The sequence below is a fragment of the Typopeltis vanoorti genome, chromosome 8 (genome assembly GCF_054136105.1).
Source record: "Typopeltis vanoorti isolate ZY-2024b chromosome 8, IOZ_Tvanoo_1.0, whole genome shotgun sequence".
Taxonomy (NCBI): Eukaryota; Metazoa; Arthropoda; class Arachnida; order Uropygi; family Thelyphonidae; genus Typopeltis; species Typopeltis vanoorti.
The window spans coordinates 17,945,538-17,960,791 of record NC_143556.1 but is presented as its reverse complement, the minus strand read 5'-3'; the positions used below and the strand labels follow the sequence as shown (position 1 = coordinate 17,960,791).

Sequence of the window (15,254 nt, the reverse complement as noted above, 5' to 3'; positions counted from 1 at the left end):
TTATTATTATTATTATTATTATTATTATTATTATTATTATTATTATTATTATTATTATTATTATTATTACATTATACAGGAAAAAAATAAAGAAAAGAAAGTAAAAAGAAAGTCTGTACGAATTTCATTGTTACAAAAAAATAAAAAAAGAATTAAACCTGTTGTAAATAGGTAATCTTGTGTTGTAAATATGTAATCACAATAATAAACTAACCATTAACATTACTGACAGGATGGGTGAAGCACTAGTGCTTTTCATATTCCCCTTTATCTGTAATGAGAGTTGTTTGGGAATAGGAGGTTTGTGAGCATTTAAGCTCGCCCTCTGAGGGCAGTTGTGTTAGCTATGATCAATTGAGAGAAGAATAGCCTTCAGTCTTTTGTGTTTGTAGTAATCAGTCTCATTGTAATTGACAGCTTGTATGATTAGTGGGATTGAATGTGAACTTTCAATCCCACTAATTGTGATACAATTTTGCCGGCCACCAAACATGTTCCTGCACATTGGGAGGAGCATATCTTAGTTGCTTAGTGAGAGAGTTACGACGGCCGTGTCTACATCCCACATGAAGGGGATTTAACTGTATTACATTATAGAAGAATAACCATTTATTTATTGTTAAAAGTAATATTCATACATGTCTGTACGTTTTTTTTTTTAATGTGTACGTTAAAACGGCGTTAGAAGTTTTACTTTATTTTTTAGAGTCATTTTTGTTTTTTAATTGTTTGTGCTGCCCTCTACGTATTAGTTTCCATATGTGATTCTTTTACCCAAAATCCTGTACTTTGCTCTCATAGTATACAAAGTTTGGCTTGTGAATTTAGTGCAAGATGGCTGACCCATTAAGTTTGTTACGACAATTTAATGTCAACAAGAAGGAAATTGTGGAAAGAAACGGACAAATAATATTTGGTGAATATTCATGGCCGAAATATGTTAAAACTAATTATTTGATGTGGGGGTAAGTATTGATTGCCCTCGTAAAAATTGAAAATCTCATATTGTCATACGTGTAAAGTAGATTGTCAGGAACTCTTGTTTAATTGAATTGTATAAAATTACCTTTAATATAGGTTTTGTATAGAGGTAGAATGTTTCTACTCAGCGAGCATTGTTGTTAACCTTAAACGAAAGAACAAACACGAAGCAGGTTTCGGGTTTCAGTTTTAAGCAGATGTTTTTTTTTTTTTTTTTTTTTTTGACATTACGCTAACTGAAATTTTATATTGCACAGTAGTATAAATAAATGTTATGAAACTAGTATCAGTCGTTTATTTTTCTCCCTCTCTTTCATTTAGAACTGCTTATATTTACTTCATTGTTTATTTATTCCAGAAAGAATAATAATCAAAACTGTCTCATACAGGATGCGATAAATGCGATCTAATTACCCCCCCCCCCCTAAATTCCATCCGGACTTGAGCATCTTGATCTTGGTGACGCAATTTAGCATTTTGATTCATTATATCAATTTAGTATTTTGATTCATTATATCAATTTAGCATTTTAATTCATTATATCAGTATCGCTTCAGAATGCCGCACATGAGAAATAGCGATGTTAGATTTTGGTTTTATGTTTCGATTCCGCTAGAGTTAATTTGGTTGGCATATTTGTAATCTTTTCAACTTATTTTTCATCGCGTAAAACGGCAAACCAGAAGGAAGAACATACTCAGTTACCAACATAATACACTTTCCTCATTTGCTTCAGCCTGAATTCCAAACAGCATATCTGTGAGAGATGCTTTCTCATATGGAGGGTACCCTCAGCATCATCACTAGGGTTTGGCCTGTTAACTACTTCACTTATTTGTTTGAAATGACAGATGACACATAGTTTATTGTTTATTGTGTGTACTAAGTTTTCTGTTTTGAAATTTAAAGGCTATAGTTGCACACACATTTTACAAATAATAATAATATATTTTAGATCATTTTCTCAAGTACAGTATTTTTCATAATCATATTAACTGCTAATTGTAAATCTTTGTTTGTTTACCAGTGGGTTATTTTAATATTCATATCATTTGGGATAAAATCTCACTGATTATTATCTCATAATATTCATGTAATTTGAGATAAGATCTAATTGGGTTAAAATCATGTATATATTCTCTTGGTTTAATTCTTCATCAGCAATGCCAATTTGAATTTTGCAAACCAAAAGCTGATAATGATGTGGTGTCGTCCTTATTGAAAACAACACATGCAACTAGTGCATGGATGCAGTCTTAATTAATGGTATGAATAAATGAAATGCATAATAATATTTGGCATTTCTTCAACAGTTACTGTGTTTTGTTATTGACTTGAGCTGTTGAACTCAGTAAATATCTAATTTTTATGCTGCCTTTAATATACTTTTTTTTTAAATGTCTGCAAACTTCTCTTGCCACCAGATATCAGTCTCTTGCATTTTCATTGGCAGTTCCAACTGCCATTTGCCTAGTTTGTTACTGCAATTTGTTCATTATTTTCACTTCTGAAACAAGTTTATGTAATAACAGTAATTCTTATGTTAATTGTAAATGTTATTTTATATGCTGTGATTTTCCTTTTAAAACTGATTGTAATTATTGGTTGGTTAATATTTGTTATATCTGTGCTTCAGCATTTTTTTTTTTTTTACTTGTATAATTATATTATATGGTTTCACTTGCAGATGCATCTTGGGCCTCTTATATTATGTATACTATGAATATTTAATCCACATGTCCAAGTGATGTATGCAATTTGATATTTTTAATCAAGCTTGTGAATTAGACCTTACTTAATTATTATTTGATGTGGATTTTTTTTTTTAACTACAAAATAAAATTCCAAAGGAGAGGAGTGAAATAAAAATCTGATCTGGATAAGAATTTAAAACTGCATAGTATTTAAAATAAGTGTCTAGATTTGAAATTTAAAACCTACTGTATTCATATATTGTTAAAACAACAAGCAAATGTGAACTAAATCAAGCTTATAGAAAAAGTGCAGTAGTAGGTGGATGAAATCAGTTATGGCATTTATCCTCTAACCCTCGCTTAGTTTCTTTCTTAGAAGAGAGAAAAGAAAAGTTTCTTTTCTCTCTTCAGTATCAGTCGTTTATTTTTCTCCCTCTCCTTCATTTAGAACTGCTTATATTTACTTCAGTGTTTATTTATTCCAGAACGAATAATAATCAAAACTGTCTCATACAGGATGCGATAAATGCGATCAAATTATTCCCCCCCCCTCAAATTCCACCCAGACTTGAGCATCTTGATCTTGGTGGAGAGAAAAGAAAAGCTACTGGTGGTGGTGGGTCCTTGCTACTGGTGGAGAGAAAAGAAAAGTTTCTTTTCTCTCTTCAGCCCCCCCCCTCTTCCTTTCAACTCATTCTAGTTTATACATCCCAGTAGACACATTCCCATACTTTTGGTGTGGATTTTTTGCTAAAATTATTGTTTATACCTAAAACATTTGCATGTATATATACTTATTACAATCCATCTAATTGATTTTTACAGCAAGATTTCCAGATTATCTAACACTTAGACCACCCTCATAATAATGTATGATAGGCTTGACCTTGTGTGGGTGAAAACAAAGAATATACTGTCTGTGTATTTTTGTTTCTAATAAAAAAATTGTATTATCTTAAATTGATAAACAATACTAGAGCCTCTGTAGCTCAGCCAGTACAGATGAAACTCTTTGGTCGGAAAGATCTTTGTTTGATTCTCATCCACAATGTGAAGAACCTTTATTTGATCTCTTTCAACTAAAAAGGTGAGTTAGCCGATCTCATAAAGAGATAGAGGGTTTTTCAACCTAGAAACTCGGGTTTTTCATCCCTCAGAACAGGAAAACCAGCCCGTGAACACACACGGATTTACAGTAAACAACAAAATATATACATATATACACTTAAAAATCCCTCGTTGGAGGGCTCAACCAGTCCTAAGGGAAGGATGAAGAAAATTGGGAGAATCCCACATGCAACAACAACAAACAATGCTATTAAAATCTAAATAACAATTCTAGGAATATGTTTCCTTTATTTTTCCACAAAAAATATCAAATAGAAACTATTTTTAATTTTCTTAATTAGTTTCGTATATGAATAAACTAAAAAATTGGAAAACAAGTAATAATCGCAGCAACTGTAGTAAAAAATATTTGAACATGATTAAACAATGGAAAGCATGCATTCGCTATTATGTTGGCTACTGGTTCATCATGGGTTACTGCAGCATTTCCCAAACTTTTCCGATGACGGAACATCACAAATCCTGAAATTTTCATGGAACATCTTGATTGTTTAGTAATGTATTAATTAATAATTAATTATTAATTTAGCTGATTTTTTTATTATTCATTAATAATTGATCATTAATTATTAATTAATTAAACATACACATCATTAAATTTATTTGGGCTGATTTTCATTGAAATATCCCATTCTGATACCCAAAAATTTACATTATTATTATAAGTACTTACCAGTGAATGCAGACTTTTTCCCCTGTGTGCTAGTAGTTTTCCCCTCCTTTTGTACATCCTGGAGATTGCTTTGTAGGCTGATGGTGGATGACTCACTATCTGTTGCATCATAAACACCTTCAATAAGAGATTTCTTTATACCAAAATTAAACAAAGTCCCTTGTCTCTTATTCATATTAAAATTTAAATCTGCAGGCCTATTACTTTTAAAAAATCATGACACTACGGTTTCGAAACTTTCACCATACGATATGAACTTTGCGAAGAAAATATTCAGTATTACTAGATTTGAGAACCGGATACAGGCTACCTTGATCTTCAATTTTAGTGGAAACATTTTCTTTATACTTCCTTGCTGATTGGTCACTGACATTTGCTACACAGATGTCATTTCCTTCAGTTTTGAGAACAGAGGGTACACCACCCATTGTTATAATTCGCTTGCAGGCAATTTTTATGACCGGTCATAAACAGCGGTATTCCCTTTCCCAAATGTTGAAAGGTTTCGATGTGTGAAAATTAACGATAATTCATGAATACTTCCACATTTAAAAATGCATGGCTTGGTCACTAACATTTGCTACACAGATGTTATTAGGCGTTCTGGGTCTGAGCTTTTCGACATATTCATAAATATTATTCTCCTCAGAATATTTCCACTATAAAATATTTATTCATGAAAAATGCTTAGGAAACTAAAATGACAAATTCCAGGAGAACTTCTCGCAGAACATTTATTAACCTTCTGCAGAACTCAGTTTGGGAAACCCATGGTTACTATATGCTACTGACAGATATGAGTGTGTTCTGGTGAATTAATGAAGACCAAACTAGATGATGTAAAATCACCTTTTTTTATTTTTTATTTTTTATTATTATTGCACAGTAAAGGATGCCTCATTATTTCAGCTGATTCTTTGAATGCTCTTGGGAAAAAACAGTAATCAATGTTGAATATTTTTGTTTGTTGCCATTCTACTTGATGTTTTGTTTTTGTTGCATGTGCTGCCAGCCCTGATTTATGTTTTCTTTCGTTCTCAATATCATATCTGAACAGCCTCTGTACTTTTACAAGCAAAACCGCCTACTAATAATACAAAAATAGATTGAAAAGGCTTAAAAACATTAAAAAAAACATTGCAGTACTGAAAGCCGACAAAGGCAACTCAACAGTAGTATTGAACTCAGTATAATACATAGAAAAAATGAAATCATTTAGAAGATACTGACAATTATGAAAAGTTGGATAGGATATTTCCATAATAAGACCAGTAACTTAATAAACAAAAATGCTGAACTAGTCTGAAAAAACAAAAAAAATTGCCTTGAATGTATGGAGTCCCTAAACTGCACAAACAAGATTTGCCTTTGAGACCAGTTGTTGATCTAAGATACTCTCCAACTTCTTAACTATCAAAATATCTAGCAAACCTATTAAGATCTCACACCAGACAAACATTCTCTTATGTAAAGAACATCATACTCTTCATAGAAAACATCAAAGACATCACAGTGACTCCTACTAATATAATTACAAGACTGGGCATGGTAAATCTTTTCACCAAAGTTTCAAGAACATAAACCATACAACTACCACAAGACATCTTCCCACCCAGATACAATGGATCTCTTTAAACACGGCATCAGTAGTACATTTTTCACATTTCAAGATTATTATTTTGAGCAGAAAGGAGGATTATCAATGGGCTCTCCCCTCCATTGTTAGCTGACCTGTTCATGGAGTGGTTTTAAAAAATAGCCCTTTAGTATCAAGGAACACAACCAAAAATTTGGCAAAGATATGTTGACAATATTTTTATCATCTTAAACGGTACTATTACCTAATTAGATTTCATCAGATTCATCCTTGAATTAAATTCACTTTTGAATTAGAACCAACAGGTCTTTACCATTTTTTGTATACACTAGTTGAGGTAGGTATCTGAACAAAATGCACTCAACTTCTCAGTCTGTAGGAAACCAACGAACACAGGATGTTGCTTACATCTTGTCACTACTCAGTGCAAAAAGTAGGCATCAACATGATAGGGTTTCAGAATTTCCATCATCAGAGAAAAGGAACCAAGAGCTATAGTATCTTAGTTCAGTCCCATCAAAAAATGGCTACAACAGAATTCTAATAAAAAACATTCTATTTCAAGCTCCAAAACAATCAGGTGAACAAGAAACCAGAACTAAAGGAACGGTGATTCTCCCATATATATATATATATATACAGCAATCCCTCGATTAATGCGCCTAATGCCTTCTTTAAAACAGGCACATTAATCAGAAATGCACTAATCGAATATAATAACCCATGGGAAAAAGTATAATTCGTTCCTCAAGTTTCTTTTTTGACCCTTAATTTTTTTTTATAAAAGAATTAGGATATGTCTCAGGGCCTAGTTAAAGGAAAAACCGTGAAGCTGAAAGACAATAAAACATATTCAGAATATAAATTTATTATTCTACTTCTTAACAAAGAATAGAGCTAACGTAGGTTGGCAGGCATTCTGTTTCTTTTTTTCATACAACTGATAGTATGGCCCTATTGCCTCTTCTACTACTTCTGCCAATTTTACTGCTCCTCTCTTCATCAGGGTCAGCCTCAAAGCATTGCTATCTAAAATCTTTGATTGTACAAAAATATTTTCATATTGTTTCTGTGAAATCTTTTTGGGCTTGTCAGTGATTAAAGGTTCTTCATATTCTAAAATCATTTGCACAATGTGGAAGAATGTGCTTCCAAGCGGTTCGCATATTGCTGGCAGTAATTTCATTCGACTTTGCGACTTTATAACCCCCCCCCCCCTTATCTGGATAATTTGCAGCCACCTCCTTATCTGCAATTGCAGCTTCACCTGTAATTAGAACATTATGTAGGCTTTTTCTCTTTTTGAAACATTCAAACGACCCAGCACTAGTATGGAATTCTTCTTTTCCACAGTTGTTAGCTCTTTCTTTCAGGGTTCCAAAGAGACTTAATAAGGTCAGTGCTTAGCGGGATCCGTTTTCAGTTACAATCTTTGATCCATGTAGAAAGAAGTCTCTCTAATTCAATCATTATAATACTTGGATTTCGAGTGCATGCATGATGAACTTGAAGCAGCCTTACCTTTTACTTTGTATTCAGCAGCTTTGCTTAAAATTGCTCTTATAGGTGATTTACCCATTTTTGTGTTCTTGTCCTATTTTTGCTCTGGACTCGTCTTGTTCATTTTTCTTTATTATTTCAAGTTTTTCTTCCAGTGAGATTACTTTTCGAATCATTTTTCATACTCCACTTTTTTGCTCACTAATTCTTTTACTCATGAAACAATTGCAGAGGAGGCACAAGATATGATCAGCAAAATGCTATATAATTAGCAGACGACATAAATTTTGGGAGTAAATTTGGAACATAGTGTACATGGAAATAGTGTAGTATGCCATTAAAAAATAACTGTGAAATATTTCAAATTGGTAAGTAAATTATTTCATTCTGGTGAGGAATTAGCAATAAAAATGTATAGATAGAAAAATTTTAATATCGTAAGATTTATTTTTAAGATGTATATAGGCGCACTAATCAGGGGCGCATTAATCGAGAGATTGCTGTATACAATTGGTCACAGATAAAATAGCGAGGTTGCTTTGCCAACAAAACTTAATGGTTGCCTTCTACCCAATCAGCAAAGTAACTTCAGATCTCCATCACTTCCTCCACATCCTTCACATAAAAAAACTTGGTGTCTGCAAGATCAGTTGTGGTTTATGCTACCTAGGACAGACAGGTATGCTGATCAGAATGCTTCAAAGTTGTTGAAACGAAAGACAACACATCAGGGCTGGCAGCATGTACAACATACAACAAAACATCAAATAGCATGGCAACAAACAAAAATGTTTGACATCGATTATACTTTTTTTTATCAAGAGCATTCAAAGAATCATCTAAAATGATAAAGCATCCTCTACAGTACAGCAAAAAAACAAGTAATGATTTTACATCAGGTTTGGTTTTCATTAATTAATCACAGCATGCTGTTATTTGCCAGTAGTATATAGCGATCCAGAAACCAGCAGCCAGCATAATAGTGAATGCATGCTTTCCATTGTTTAATCATGTTCAAATATTTTCACTAGAGTTGTTAACTGTTATTATTTGTTTTCTAGTTTTTTTTTAGTTTATTCATTTAATTATCCTGATGAAATGAAGCAAAAGAATTTTCACGAAACTAGTTGAGAAAATGCCAGGAAACATATTCTTATTAAGCCCTATCTTCATAGAAGCCCATGTTATGATAAATAGCAGTTATTAAATATTAGTAGTATAAATGATAATGTATTCATTCATTAATTGCAAGTTGTAATTAATGAAATGAAATACTAGATTAGGATGGCTGGTCTAGAGATATGAGATGGGGCTTTTCCAAAGCATGCGAATTGACCCACAACAGGCATTGAGCTTCTAATGCACTAATGTTAGTACTGCGAGTGAGGGACTAAGGGTTAGATATTCCAAAAACTTTAAAGATTCATATGGAACTTCAAGCCACTTCAGATCTCGAGTAAGCAGGGTAGTTTTCTTGTATTGAACAGTGAAATTAATTTTCAACCTGAAGACATTCACAGCCTGTTTGTTGGAGAGTGAATATGCTGGCTACTCAGCCAACCAGGCTGACAGTAGAGGAGAAGAACTCAAAGAAGTGAAACTTTGATGGGTGTGAAGTTGGACTGTATATGAGTAGGTTGCTGCTAATATTCCTATAAGTTTAGAAATAAGAGAATGTGGATTTCCACTCATTGAACAGTGCTCTAGAACAGTGGTTCCCAACCTTTTTCCCCTCTTGTGTACCCCTTTTAAACCCATTTCTATAAATTGTACCCCTTGTTTTTAAAATAGCTTTTTTTAAATACTGACACTTTTATTCAGTGCCTATCTTAATGTAAAATAGTGGAAATGAGGTAATGAGTTAGGAAAGGAAAATTATTACACTAATTTTCGCAAAGGTCATTTCTTAGTAACACGCGATTGTTCTGGAAAGGAGGATGGTTGACAAAAGTGATGCATGAACTGTGCGTAATGATTGGTAGAAGAGTGGTTTGGGTGAGAGGTTCATTGCCATGCCCTCACCAATCATAATTAGCTAATGTGAGCTAGTTTTGAAGTGTCTCCATTAGCGGTGATTCAAACATAACATTTATTGTTCCATAACTAACATTTTGCATTTTGTTTACTTTACTTGTTTTTCCGCCATTACTGATTATTTTTCGTGTACCCCTGAACGGCCCAGCATGTTGGATTTAGAGAAAGATGTTGGAAGTTTATTTATAAGTAAATATTGCCTCTGCCTTAGTATCACAACTTCTGGGTCTGCCTTCCACTGACGAGACCTCAATAAAGGTCAAAACCGGTCTGAGTAGTGGCCCTTCCCTTAATGCATAGCTTTATACATGTCCACAAGGAAATGTGCTTTGCATTATGGGAGATACTGAGACAAGGAGTGATGAGAGCTTGGTCTGTCCACCTTTACTACGAGTTGCCTCAGTCCTGAACTACTTCAGGTGCAAACTTTGTTTGCCTACACTTGGGTAAAGGATTAAACTAAATTTATTATAGTCTAACCAAGTGGAAAATAAACTTCCAACATCTTTCTCTAAATCCAGAGTAAATTAATAATAAATGGTACACCTTTTGGCAACTCGTATAAGTAAATATGACTTCTCCATTGCTTCTGCCTTAGTATCACCACTTCTAGGTCTACCTCCCACTGACGAGACCTCAGTAAAGGTCGAAACTGGTCTGGGTAGTGGCTCTTCCCTTAATGCATAGCTTTATACATGTCTGCAAGATGTGCTTTGCATTATGGGAGATACTAAGAGTGATGAGAGCTTAGTCCACCTTTACTATGAGTTGCCTCAGTCCTGAACTACTTCAGGCGCAGACTTTGTTTGCCTACACTTGGGTAAAGGATTAAACTAAATTTATTATAGTCTAACCAAGTGGGGAGGGAAAAATAATAAACTTCCAACTGACTGAACTCTGAGGTATACTATGGTCACATTAAATATGTCATATTCACATCCAGTAGTTAAGGCGGTAGTTGTAGGTGATCTTAAAGTTTCGCAGTGTTAGAGCACTGCAAGGTTTATCAAATAAGGAGAAAAATGTAGTGCACTTCTTTTAGCACAACATGGATAGTATTTGAGGGTTGTTGGAAGTTTTTTCACTTGGTCATAAATGAAAGATACCAAGAAATTATATACTTGGTTTAATTCTTTATCCAAGTGTAAGCAAACAAAGTTTGCGTCTGAAGTATTTTCAGGACTGGGGCAACTCATATAAGTAAGCTAAGACTTTACATCACTTGCCTTAGTATCCCATAATGCAAAACACATCTCCTAGCAGACATGTATAATGATTATGGGAAGGGTCACTACCCAGACCAGTTTTGACCTTTATTTAGGTCTCTTCAGTGGGAGCCAGACCCAGAGGTGGTACTAAGGTTGTAATGCAGAAGTCATATTTTCATATGCGAGGCAAGTGATGTGAAGTCTTAGCTTCCTTATATGAGTTGCTCCAGTCCTGAAAATACTTCAGGAGCAAACTTTATTTGCTTACACATGGATAAAGGATTAAATCAAGTATATAATTTCTTGGTATCTTTAATTTATAGTATTTGAGGATTTAGTAAGAAAAGATTGATACTAAGATAGAAGAGAGTAGTACGTACTTGGGACACTCTTACATTTAGAGGAAAGTCCAAAGAAAGAAAGGACATGCAGTGAATAGCCAGTTATTACATCAGCTATAAAAAGTGGAAGAAAAACTATTAGTCATTTGCTGAGAAGGTCTGCGTAACAGACTCGGTTATGCTTTAAAACCTGATAGTGGGATTTAAATTTCTACTACAAAAGGTTTAATTATTGAACAGTTTTATGGAGAACTATATTTTGATGCGACTTCCACTCATGAAAGGTTTAATACTTCATGTGTGGGCTATGGATTTTTTTTATTATTATTATTCATTTTATATATATCTTATATTTTTATTTTTTACATAATTTGGAACCCTTACTCTAGAGACCAATTATCAAACTTAAGCATTCACAAACATCCATGCAGGATTCACATCCACAGCTTGTTGGTTGGAGAGTAGATATGCTATTTACTTGGCCAACCAGTTTGGAAAATTTGCACTGGGAAGAAAATTTTTCTTTCACAGTAAATTCAAGTTTGTGGAAGTTGTATCTTGCTACTGTAATACTTTTTATAAACAATAGAAAAAAAAAATCATTTTTGGTGGTGATTGATATATTTAGAATTTATTTATTTATTTCATATCCAAACACAAGTGGTACAGTATTAAGTAAGTGGTACAACATTATTTACAACAAATTAGGATACATTACAAATGAGAACAGCTTAAAATTGGTAGGTGAATTACAGGGAATAATAATTAAATATGAAAAAAAGACACCTATACATAACTTGTATACAATAAATATGGTCAGATGTTCCTCCAGTATCTTGCACAATCAACTGCTCTTTCTATGCCGAATATAGGGTCCTCTTTTGTGCAAAGTGATGGAATCAAGGGACAAGAAAGGTGTTCCATGAACTGGGTTGTCCCACAATTATCTGAGCCAATGAGGTATCTCCATTTGATGAGGTTTTGTTTTTTCAGCGTCCTGTCATTCGAAGTCTGTTGAGGCTTTTCCAAGTATTCCAGTCCAATTGGCACCATGTGGAAGATCGGCTGTTGGAATACCAGTATTATTTTCAGGATATAGTGCAAGCCATTGTTGAAGTTTTGTCTCTGGGAGATTTTTAGGTGGTTCAACAGTTGCCAGGAAGTTATGTCGGGATCTTAGTCTTTGGGGCACTGCTGTCTGGCCGAATAGTGGGTGGCATTCATCATTCTTCTGCTTCTATTGTCAGCTGAGAATGCAGATCTTCAAATTGAAGGGGTGAATACCAGCCAAAGTGTACAAGTCTTTTAGTGGTGTTGTTTTTCAGGCATCCTGTAATTAAGCAGAGGTGCTAGCGGCTCTTCCTACCCCCCCAGGTCCACATAAAAGTGTCTGTTTTCCAAGAGTGATTGGATCAGGAGGACAAGGCGATAGTCTCCTGTATATTTTATTTCTGAGTATAAGATGGTTTATGGTATCATATGCTGCAGTTAGGTCTACAAAGACTGCTCCTGTGGCTAGTTTTTGCTCATAACCATTTTCTATATATTGAGTGAGGTTGAGAATTTGTGATGTGCAGGATTTGCATGGTCTAAAACCAGCTTGCTCAACAATAAGATGGGGTTTGATTAGGAGTTGTAGCCTATTCAAAATTAATCGTTCATAGAGTTTAAAGAGGTTGCTGAGTAGTGATATAGGTCTGTAATTTTTTGCTTCTGTTGGAATTTTCTCTGGTTTCAGAAAGGCCACCACTTTGGCATGCCTACAGATAGTTGGTATCCTTAGGGTTCTGAGGCAAGTGTTATATAGGGTTAATAACCACTCTTTAGTAACCTCTATTTAGAGTTGAAAGCAATATTATTATTATTATTATTATTATTTTAAGACCCCATGGAGTCACAGACTCATCTAGGTGGTCCTTTTTATCATACACACAGCTCATCGTACTGCGCCTTAAACACATTCAAATTCTCTACAGACACTATGCTCTCAGGGTATGCATTCCAGTCATTCACAACTCTCAATGCAAAAAAAACCTGCTTTTCACTCCCTTTCTCACACCCTCCTTATACAGCTTCCAGGGATGACCCCTTGTTCTCCACCAATCTCCCACCATTTTATGAAAAACTTCTTCAACGTTAATCCTGTAACAACCCATTACCAAGTTGTGCATCTTTATTATATCACCCCTCTTCCTCCTATCCACTAGACTACAAATTGCATTATCTCAACCTTTCTTCATATTGAACATTCCAGAGATCAGAAACTATTTTGATCAATTGCCTCTGGACTCTTTCCACCATCTCTTTATCCTTTTGAAAACCAGGTGACCAAATCTGTGCACAGTAGTCCATATGTAGCCTAATCAGAGCCTTTTCAATGGAACCAGAATCTCCTTACTTCTATAAGTCAGTGTCCTCTGCGTTATTGCCAAAATTCATTCTGATGATATTTTGTCCAATATTCTAATTAGTATCCCTCTCTTCCTTGCACACATTATCATATGACTATCATACTAAATGTAATGGGATATCTCTTTGAGTGAGTAAAATACAATGTGACTATATGATGTGCACATTTTTTTGACCTACAAATAGTGTTGGAAATTAGTTTGCTGGAAATTGTTTGCCTTGTGTGCTGAATAATGAATACATAGAAAGAAGTAACAGTATTTCAGAGATAGCATATACAAGTCTAGATTTTTTTTTATGTGAATCTGCCCTTGAAAGTTGGTAAGGCTACAGTACATTGATACCATTGGTGGCTTATAGGTTGGATAACCTGACTCAAGATCTTATTTAGAGAGACAAATGTCATTTTTATTCTTTGTTTTTTGTAATATATTTGAAATCGTGTCTATTACAGATTGGAGTGAAGGCACTAGTCAGCCAACCATTTGTCAAGAAAAAATGGAAGTCCAGAAGTGATACTGTGCCTAAGATTCCAGATAGGCATGAAATGTTGACCTACAGGAGTTGCCATTAATTAAAAAGGTTAATTACACCATCTTGTCATCATATTTAAAGAATCTGTGTTTGATGATATAAGAAGTCACGAGTGCTAACCAAGCACTTGGTTATTTAATTTCACGATGCATCAACTAAAATGATCTGTAGCAAAATGCATACTGCCATGAATTTCCACAGAGAATCCATGCCCTATGTATCGGTTGACTAATAGAGATGCTATCCCCATCATCTCTATGGAAGTGGAAAGGTTTTGTTCCTCTTGAAAACTTGGGTTTTTCATCCTGCAATAGCAAACTTGCTAGAGTATATCTATTGTAGCCGTAGTTGCTTTGGTCATAATTCTACATAACAATCCCCTTTGCCAACCAAGCACTTGGTGATTTAATCTCAAGATGCATCAACTAAAATTAAACTATCCATTTAAGTTTTTATTAAAATAGAAGCCTGTGTAAAAATCATTATATTGTTGTAGGTGTAGGTCAGAGCACACAGAACCTAAACGATGGAAAATGGTCCTGTGGAGAATGACAACCCATACTGTATGCTCTTCCAATCTGATAGATATACTTAATTGTAGAGAATGCTTGAGGACTGCTTTTCACTTGAATATGTTGTCTGAGCAGTGAAGTTTGAAGGTAACATGTAGCAATGTTGTGCTTGCTTCTTGTGGTATGGATGTTCTGGATTAATGTTTTGTATGATTGTACATGCCCTACATTATGGCAGCTTTTTTTTTTTTTTTTCTTCATGTATACATGAAGCAAATAGCATTGGGACATTGCAGCAACTAGCACAGAAACTCCTGATCTGAATTCAGTATGTGTGGGATGTAGTATCGAGTTCAGACTACCACAGTGGTAATCTAGACCGCTTAGTTGTACACTAGACTCGATTTTAAAATTAAGAGCTGTTTTGTAGTTACAAATTTATTTTGAAGGATTTCACAACTACTCTAAAATAGCTAACCTCACTCCTATTTAATTTTGAATTCTCATCTATGGTATTTATAAAACTTTCAGAAATTATAAATATAACCATTGTTTGAAATATGTTGTATTATTTTATTTGGAATACTGGTCTATTGAAATTTCTGGAGTTTTGCTGTTACTTGAAGTCTGACAGTCTGGAAAC

The 15,254-nt window shown here is 34.2% G+C and overlaps 1 protein-coding gene across 1 annotated transcript in view; it reads left to right on the top strand.

Moving 5' to 3' along the window:
* The first annotated feature begins 793 nt into the window (after positions 1–793).
* Positions 794–15,254, top strand: part of hyx (cell division cycle 73 hyrax) — a 199,560-nt gene continuing 185,099 nt past the window's right edge. The window contains exon 1 of the mRNA XM_090396538.1: positions 794–965. Within this exon, the coding sequence (XP_090252664.1) occupies positions 835–965 (131 nt within the window). The 5' untranslated portion in view covers positions 794–834. The remainder of the gene's footprint in view (positions 966–15,254) is intronic.